Raw genomic sequence first — 9,464 nt, 5'->3', positions numbered from 1 at the left:
GATCACCAAAAGTGACATGGTTGGGCTTTCTGAGCGTACAAAACAGCGTAGGAGATCTTCCTGATTGCACAACGACAGCGGCACGCCGGGGGTTAACGGCACGTAAGGTCTTCATTAAGTTCTCACACAAAAGGCACTATTAGAACGTATAGAATAACCACAATGTAATTACGTCGAATAAAGTTGGCTTTACGTTTGCACTGAGTTAACGATTAATGTTCAGTTAGTTATTAACAAGAATACTTAAGTTATTTTGTTCGTACTTGTTGTAAAAAAAAACTTTACTAAAACTACGAGGAAACTATGAGCCAAGTTCGGTCATTGCACAGCATAGCTTGTCGTCTTATTTTACTCTGAAGACGCTAAGGGGAGAACGCAACACGTTATTTGCTAGCGCGAATCCTTCGCTTTGGGTGTTGAAAGATTCGAAACTCTGCGTTAAACCTAGCTTGTGATAGAAGTGCTTCATGAATTTTTTCAAGAGTACGCTTAACTTTAGGATCTGTACTAGTTATTTTTGCCCTACTCGCTGTAACGTAAGTTTCTTAGCAAGGTCACTGAACGAGACGCTGCTCTTTCCATCGGGATGTTCTCTCTGTGGAATCGCGGCGCTATCGCCGCGTCGAAAACAGCAGTCTGACAGATGCATATGGGAGTAAAAAAGTAATGTATGTAAAGGTAACGAAGATATTCCCTTGTTGTGCATACATCTTATTTTTCAAAAGATGAACGTATTACGTCACCAGTTACCATTTTGCATTGGAAGTCAGGTAAAATAGATAAAATACTATTAAAAGCAAAAATAATAATAGTAAACATGTATGCTTAACATGTTTGTTTAGTAACTCATAATTGACGTACATCGGCTATTTTTAGCACTGGCGACAATTAGCATCAAAGCTAACGTGGCCAATTAGCGTTATTACAAATATAAAGTAAGTAGTGTCGAGATATAAACGAAAAGTCAACGGTTTATATAGTCGTTTTCATAGCATTTATGGAGTAAAGATGTGCAACGACACGCAGCAAGATTATGAAGATAATTATGAGCCTCAAGCCCAGTTAGGAATTACATTTATCCGCTGCGAGGAAGGTATCTTCTAGCTAGGAATAAATTTTTCTAATAAATGCTGAACTAGTGTTTTACTAAATCGAGCTTAACTGTCGACGCTTTTTTGCGCTTCAATTTATTTAAAATATAATCATTTGTTTAGGTGAAAAGAAAACCAATATATTAAACCTAGACAATGAGCTCCGCTTGTCATTTTAGATGGTCGTCGTTGACGAAACACGTACCTTATTCATCGGTCGCTATGTGAAAACATCTAATTGGATTTAACGGTTATTCTTCCAAAGGAATCGATTTTGTGTAGCAAGCTGCTTACGACCATCTTAGATCATTTGCAGTATCTGAAGTCCGAAAAAAGATACTGAAGATTTGAAGAGGCTGGGCATGCGTACACGAAACACGCTGCCTTCAAATCTCAATGTGAAAGAAAGGAGCTAGTAATTTCGTCGACTTCCATTCATTTTGAAGCCATTGACACCCAGATGTTTGAATGCATCAACAAACGTTTCCCCGGTCTAAAAGGAGTGGGGCTCGATGCAATCGCTAATGACAACTGCCAGTGGATTTTTCGATAGCAAAAAATCGGCTACGACGAACAGGACCCTTCGTGTGAAGCTCGTGAAAAAGTGAGGTGCAGCACTGCTTTGTTTTAGCGTCACTGTTTAAGGTTAATTTTGAGAGAAATATTTTAGATCTAAACAGTCACAACGTAACGACCTCTCTCTTATGTATACTAAATTCCTCATATCTTGCCATCGGCCTTCGATAACAACCAGATTGAATTTAGCGACCAACGTCAAATTCAGTCTTAGCAATCATGATAATCGCAGCTTCAAAACGTTCTGTTGCCTTACCGTGGCCGGATGCAAAGGGTTCATATGGGCCATATGGGTTTTAGGTTTCTTTTTATGACATATTCAATTTAGGCCGCTCAAAAAGAGTATCGCTACGTATTTTACGAGCTCCTTTCAAATAATAATTACAATAAAAATAACCATTTAAATATCAACAGTTCACTGTTCAGAGTCTTCTGTTTTCTATACCACGTGGCAAACATAAGAGATTTGTCTTGATATCATGGTTAATATAGCTTAATTTCTTTAAAAGTGTATCATGGAAGTTCACTGAGAGTATGCATTTGTTCGCCTCTGAATGCTTGTATGGAAAAACTTACAAATAACTGCGGTAGCAAATGACGTCCTTCTTTGGTACTAGTTAATTTCAAATATTTCAAAAAGTGTCGGCTCATCGAATGTTGATGTCGGCTGTAATGGCTGAAGGAGCTCTGAAAGTAATGTCGACTTTCGGTACTCCTGCAGCGACTACATTTCATTTTTATTTTCTCTGTACGGTGTTTTTTCAAATGATCGTATTACGCCAACTAAGATTTTCGTATATCTCTGTTTGTATCAACTTTGACGACTTACTGCAATATGACTCATAAACCCTTTCACACACTTTTCGACGATCAACAAACACAAAAGCCCACATTATAATACGTTTAATTGCTAAATAAATATAAATTTCGTGTCCATCTTGATATAACTGTTAACCTTCAAATCATCATGGTCGCTACTATAATTTATGCTGACTGTCGGTCAGAAAACATCCTGATGTTTACCCTTCAATTACCAGTCTTGCATCTTTTTTCGTTAGACGTTGTGTTATAAGGGAATCTGTTACCAAGCTCACTGAATCGAATTTTCAGTGTTCGCCAAAAAAGATGAAAGAAGCTTGGTGAACTGTTTACTATTAGAACTCGGCTTGCCAAAAAAAGATATTAATAAATATTTACAAGATATTGTTCGACAAATGCATCAGCAGAAATCATATAAGCAGATTATAGACGGATACATGTAAGACGCAACGGTGTGCGGGGAGTGGCTATTGGCAAGCTAGTAGCTAGAACTCTACAGTTTGACAGTAACTCATTTTTAGTAGGTTATAAAGTATTTTTTTCATTTAATTACTATGATTTTCCATAGACATTTATGGATAGCCGTGACTATCGTAGATTTGCTGTCAAGAGTGTGCGCTTCACCAGCTCATATAATGGACTCTATCGACGCAGAAAAGGTAGGTGGATATTCCCCGCCGATGTTAGTCTCAATCGATTCCTGAACCAGCTTTCAACTCATACAGCAGTCTAAGCCGTACTTATTAAATAAGCCGTACATGGGGTTGAACAGGATCCGGAACTCAGATGACTTCCCGAAACATATATGTTAAACGTGTAGAAGTTCATGTTCTCCGCATTCATGCAATAGTGAAATCTATTGTTGTTCAAATATTTCCCAATAATGTAAAACATTGTTTGAAAAATTGTACACTAGAAGTTGGTAATTAGTAAAAGTTATTCTCGAACATATTACTGCACAGATATCAACGCTTTATATACTTAACTTTGGCACACCTTTGAGGAATCTTGCGAAACTACTAAGGGGAGCTGGTGCAAAAAGACCCAAAGGCTCTTTAAGTTCAGTTTCGACGATTAGTGGGAATTAACGTAGTTCTGTAATTTTGTTAATGTTTATTTTATTTTTTTGCGTAGTTTCTTGGAAAGTGGTGGGTAGATAGTTATTCTCAGGCGATTTATGGTGATGCCGACCGTTGCGCACATGTCGTGCTAACAAAGCAAGCTGGAGAGAGCTATCAAATTCAGGCTGAATACATATCCGAAGAGTAAGTATAGTTTTAATTACGAAACTCTGTCTATGTAATTATTATTAATGAATATCTGTACGTTTAGCAGATAACTTCTGCTGATCCGCCGTTCGAGCTATGGATTAAATTGTCTGCATTGCTAGTCATTATACGTACATTCTGATTATGATGAATACCTAATCAGCAAAAATCAAAATCATTCATAATAAATAGAATTTACTTAATGAAATGCGATTTATCTAAGGGATTTGCTTGCGAGCTGCGGTAACCAGTGAAACATGACTAACAGAGCTAGTTCTAACTTTGTTGCAATATTAAAGTTACTAAGTTGTCTGATATGCCTGTCACCAGAAGAACGTAAGGCCGTAGCAGACTCATGCATTAATGGGCTTCTCGATAGGCGTTCCATTGCTAAAGCAAACAGATTTGATAACGTTTAATGATTGTACGCGCTCGACATCGTCAGGGGGGAGTTGGTTACGATGTCTATTGACGTTAAGGAAGATAGCCAACATCCAGCACGTTTTTACCTTGATATGGGCGATCAGACTTTGATGGAAATCGCTATCGTGGGAACTGACTACGCGAACTGGGCGGTCGTCTGGGCAAAATCAGGTTCTGCAGGTGCGTGTAGTGTCAGCTTTACAAGCATTTTGAGAACTATACGGGTCGTAATATTACTTATTGCTATTACGAATTTCTGGTAACTTTCCTTTAATGATCAAGCATGAACCTATACTAAGATATATGTGCTTACACTTTTGGATACAGTTTTTCGAAGTTCTAACGCACACTAGTAAGTTCAGATGTTCACTATACGCATCACTTTCACAGACGACGCATAGTCTTTGCATTACGGTAACTAGAAAACGATGCCTCTAAATCGGGCTACAAAAAGTGAGCGACTACTTTTATCTAGGATTTACAGGAGATAATGACTATTTTCATTTATCGTCTTCCGCCGCTTATATTTGCTTCGATGGTGGTTTTCTAGAGACGTTTAGTACTATTGAAAAGCTCTTCTCCTGCTTTTCAGTGGCACATAACTATAGACTACTGCTTTGTAACGTTTTACTTCTAGCTCGGACTCCAAAAATGGGTTACGCCGGCTGAAAAGTGAGTGAATGTCAAAAGGTGGTAGAAGCGGCCCAGTAGATTCGCTGGCCGTACAATGAGGACTCGATAGCTAAACAACATGGGCTCATTTAACATCCTCTTTCAAAAGTGATTTAACGCGATTCTCGTCGAACTCAAACAGTGGCGTTCCCCGTTTCCTCACTTTTCAAATTAGAAGTGCAATTTTTTAATTTAAATAGCTTTTCAACTGGCACTGTGGCCCGCACAGTATTTGCTGTACACGCCATATCTATCCTGGCTTGTCTTGACAGCCTTTTTACTTTGGTAAATAATGAACAAGACGTGTCAAAATTAGTGATTTTACCACAAGGATACGATCTTTGGAGGCCGAACTTAGAGTGAAATTTCAATTTGAAGATTTGAACGTGACGGTGAATATAGCTTTGCAGAAAAAGAACCTTCCAGAAAAAGAACCTATTACGATGAAACAGAACAGCCAATGATTTTCTTAACGATCCAATATTTTACATTTGTCGTAGAATATGCCACGATACTTAATTATTTGCCTTATGTCAAGCGACCTTCTAGATTTGTGATAAAAAGAATCTCGTGTTTATACACATTAATTACACCCTCGATACAATTAACTAAGTAATAGTAAGTAACAGTGTATATATTTTTATAAATAATTTAGAAAAAACCTTATTGACGCTAACTTGTTTTTCAGCTTCATACAACGTAATCACCCGCGCACCAAACATGGAGGATAAGTTTCACGATCCGATCCAAGCTGTGCTAGATAAAGCTAACCTGAAAAAAGTCAATTTCCAAAGGGTATCTAACGAGGACTGCTCCAAGAAAGATACCATCTAAAATCCGTCCGATCTGTCAGCTGGGTATACGACAGGCAAGACCGCGAGATACGTCGTGCAGTATTATGGGTGATCAGATCTCTACATTTAATCTAGCAGATGCCTCTTCTTTATCCGTTGATGAGTTATACACCCGGAAAAGGAAACATTCTTGCGAATAAGTTCAACTGGGAGTTTAGCAACCCTTCAATTTGCTTAAGTGGGCATAAGTACATACGGGGGTATAATGGCACATCCAGTTATATTAGGAGCATCACTAAATGCTTGAAGAATTGCACCACGTTCAGTTGGTACCTTACAATGCGAAGAAAACGATGTTGCAAGGTTACAGCGCCTTCAAAAGTCAATGAAACCACTTCATCGACTCAATCGAATTTCGTGTATGATTATTTTTATTACTAATAGCGAGTCTTCAGGATTATCACATAGGTACGCAGCAAAATAATTTAAATCAAATAAATGTAAGTCCTGCAATTGAACATTGCTGGGCTTCTATATCACCTTCAAATGTATTCGATGTGGCCTTCTCTCGATTAGCTGTCAGTAAGTCGTTTAGAAATTTCTATACATTCATGAGGCTTATCTCCAAACCAAACGAGCTGCTACAATCCTGTAACTAAGACGCGCAAATGTAAGGAAAAGAAAGACAAAATGGCATTCCATTAGATGTCCCAACATAGTGACGAATTCGACGTGCCACAAGTGATTAAACTTACCTTCAACACTTTATATGCAGCATATTCATATAAGCACCGCAATTCTCCATGAGTATACTGCGATTCTTCTATGCAAAACATGCGATAAGTATTCTTCGACCTGTTCCTATCAATTGGGTAACTACCTAGGGGCATGGACTCATTTTCTAGTAGTAACTATTATTTGAAATTATAGGTTCTTCTTTGATTATGTAAGTTGAAACGTCGGATTGCAGTACTTAAGGTTTCAGTTTAAGTTAGTCAAGATTCGCTGAACTAATTTATTCAAAAGACTTGTCTTGATACACCTTCATTTGAGAACTTGACTTCTGTTAACCGTTGCGACAGTTTGCAAGAGACGGAGTTATTGTGTAAAGATTTACTAGATTACTCGAGTTTGGTACAGACGATACAGTCTAGGGCTTGTAGCCATAGGGTTGTTTCTCTGGACCTCTGTAAATCTGGCCCTCTCTTTCGTATCCGCTGGGCGTCAACTAAGATTTTTCTCTTTAAACAAATTCGCACCTCTCGTCGTCCTGCGTCTATCGAAACCGGTACGATCCTGCGAGACATTGACGAGCATCAGTAGAAAGCCAGCACGCCACTGCACTTAGTATGAATCCTGAGAAGCTTAACCAGTGTTGGTATTAGCTGGTAAAGCTATTTCAACTGTTTATAAATATTGACAAGAATACGTTCACGTATAAGGACGATAGAACCTATCACTTTGTACCGAAATACTCGAATTCTGGATACGGATCAAATGCTGGATGACGGGTCGTTAGCGTTCTACCCCGATTCGTATTGAAACCCCTCGTACAATCAACGTTGAAATATGTCATCGTCAAATATAATGAGCAAACTGTGGTACACCGAAACGTTAGTGGGATGGTTTTCGACAAATTTGGGACTACGATGCCGATTGAGTTCACGAAACCTGTCAGGGCATTTAGGACCGGCGGCAAAGTGTCAGATGTTAATAGATTTGGCGTCTTCTATAATCTATACGATACAATTCAGCGGTGATTTACTGTTGGCACAGAAGCAAGGGCTCACCCAACTTGTAATGTTATCGAATAGAATCAATCGACCTCGTTACGCCTCTAAGACGATCATAACTGCAATAAAACCAACAGAACTGATGCGGAACTGTTTCCTCGTTCGGTCCTCAAAAGTGAAAACCAAAACGGGATTATTGATTTCCGAATATGCGATTTGACTTGAGTGTGCGAGGGTCTCTCAAATCAGCGATGTAAATATAGCTCGATTTACGGTTTGTCATGAGATCTTCAACTCCTACCATAGCTACAAACAATCATTGAGCATACAGAACGAACGTATTTCCAACAATCAATTCAAAGTTTCTTAAATTGGAAACTGGTTGTCTCAACGTGTGCCTGCAGGCTCACCCGAGTAACCCCCGACATGTATGGAAGACCTTCTTAAAATGGCGACATCTTTGGTGACTTATAATTGTTCTCGAAAAACAGCATATGTAGCAAACTATGCGAGCCTTAAGAACGCATACGAGAGGAAAACACCTTGTCTGTTTTGACAAATAATCCCTTTAAAACAATCGTTATAGCCGTGCTGTCTTTAGTTTCTAACGCCAAGAGTTGAAATTTATGACTAATTCATCTAATTCAAGTGAATCAGCGTCGCATGCGCAGAAAGATATCGTGATCCCGCTAACCGCACCTTGAAGGCCAAACGTTGTTCACAAGCGCCATGGAATCTTGCAAATGACCAAATTGACTTTTTATTTAAACAGTGTAGATCGCCATTGCAATTAAGACCGAGTTATTTGCTTAACAGGATACTGCTATTAAGAGACGCTTTTCAAGGTGAGAGCTATTTGGCCGTAAAAATTGCTACCGCTTTTTAGAGAACCTGTACTGCACTGTTATCTGAAGATATATCTCACCACTAAACAAATGACAAGATACTAGTGATTTAGTTCTAACAAGATTTAAGTCACCTTCGCATATTTTTTCTTGACGATCTCGCATTAGAAATAGACTAATGATATTCATTCCGCTTTAATTTCCTGCAAGAAACTATACATTGTTTCGTTTGCTGCTATTGGTTGAATCTACAACGGGGCCTATTCCGCAAACACTGACTTTAGATTTCTGCAGAAAGCTATTGCCGCTTATACGGCAGAACACAAACAAAATTAAATCTGTCTGGACAATCGTTTACTCTTTAGATATTCAAGCCTCTATCCTCTTTGAAGAGCATTCCAAAAAAACAACTTACTTTTGTATAAATTCGAGCCCTTCAACTGTGTCAATAGGTATTATCATGAACGTGCGTTGTAGAGCTGTAGCTGCAGAGTGATCGGTTTCATGAGAAAAAAGAGCAAACTTTTTCTGCTCTTTTTCTCGTTGAAACAAAAACTTCGATCGATTGATTGTAGCTGTCATATCATTCAGTGATTTTGATCCAATTTAAGTTGATAAGTTGAGCAACAGAAGCAAACGCCACAGCGTGACGTCCTTTTTGCCTTCCAGAATAGCCGCACAACTATTAAATTACGTATTAACCGGTCAACTTACGTAATCAATTAGCTGAATTAATGAAAACGCTCAAAGTCTTCTTATTAAGACATCAGTAGCAGATTTAAATGGGACTTCCATAGCGGATTTTTGATCTAGCGGTCGCATGAATCAACCACCAAAGACCTCGGTTTCTGATACTCAGAACGTAGATCTCGTTATGGACACATATTGAGGACTACCTTTACGAAGACTATATCAAGCTGTTTCTAAGTTGAGAGGAAGACAGTGGTCGGGATGACTAATGTGCAACTTCTTGAATACAGCGCCATAGTGAATTACGATCAAACAGGAGATAATCGCTGATTCAAATTTCACCGTTAATCAAATTTTTGCTACAGAATCATGAAAGAAATCATCCAGTAGCAGTGATTATAACACAAAGGACGAACAAAGACAAAGATACTCTTTGTACGATTACATAGGCCTCTAAGAGGAATCTTAAGTATAACAAGACACACTTTGATCTGACCTTTAGCGGCAACGAGCCCTTGGGGACCTGTTCAGATAGAAGGAATAATCAAGTATA

General features: G+C 38.6%; 1 protein-coding gene across 2 annotated transcripts; it reads left to right on the top strand.

The window, feature by feature from the left end:
* Positions 1-64: 64 nt before the first annotated feature.
* LOC111258552 (uncharacterized) lies at positions 65-6,194 on the top strand. 2 transcript variants are annotated; one of them, XM_022829923.2, is made up of 6 exons: positions 65-668; positions 1,271-1,695; positions 3,055-3,145; positions 3,621-3,751; positions 4,200-4,357; positions 5,538-6,194. In XM_022829923.2, exons 2-6 carry the CDS (start codon positions 1,604-1,606, stop codon positions 5,681-5,683), a joined length of 618 nt encoding a protein of 205 aa, XP_022685658.1. In that variant the 5' UTR covers positions 65-668; positions 1,271-1,603; the 3' UTR covers positions 5,684-6,194. The 2 variants fall into 2 exon arrangements, with proteins under 2 accessions (XP_022685658.1, XP_022685659.2); XM_022829924.2 differs by lacking the exons at positions 65-668; positions 1,271-1,695 and having other exon boundaries at positions 2,330-3,145.
* Positions 6,195-9,464: the final 3,270 nt, after the last annotated feature.

Source organism: Varroa jacobsoni, unplaced genomic scaffold (genome assembly GCF_002532875.2).
Source record: "Varroa jacobsoni isolate VJ856 unplaced genomic scaffold, vjacob_1.0 scaffold_245, whole genome shotgun sequence".
In the NCBI taxonomy this organism is placed as follows: Eukaryota; Metazoa; Arthropoda; class Arachnida; order Mesostigmata; family Varroidae; genus Varroa; species Varroa jacobsoni.
The sequence above is the reverse complement of the archived record's forward strand: the minus strand, read 5'-3'. Positions and strand labels throughout refer to the sequence as shown.

Excerpts from the sequence above, each read along its gene's own strand:
- LOC111258552 (XM_022829923.2), top strand. The coding sequence starts at position 1,604 with ATGCAATCGCTAATGACAACTGCCAGTGGATTTTTCGATAGCAAAAAA. Across the intron at positions 3,146-3,620 it reads ACTCTATCGACGCAGAAAAG|TTTCTTGGAAAGTGGTGGGT; the intron begins GTAGGTGGATAT and ends TTTTTTGCGTAG. Across the intron at positions 3,752-4,199 it reads GCTGAATACATATCCGAAGA|GGGGGAGTTGGTTACGATGT; the intron begins GTAAGTATAGTT and ends CGACATCGTCAG.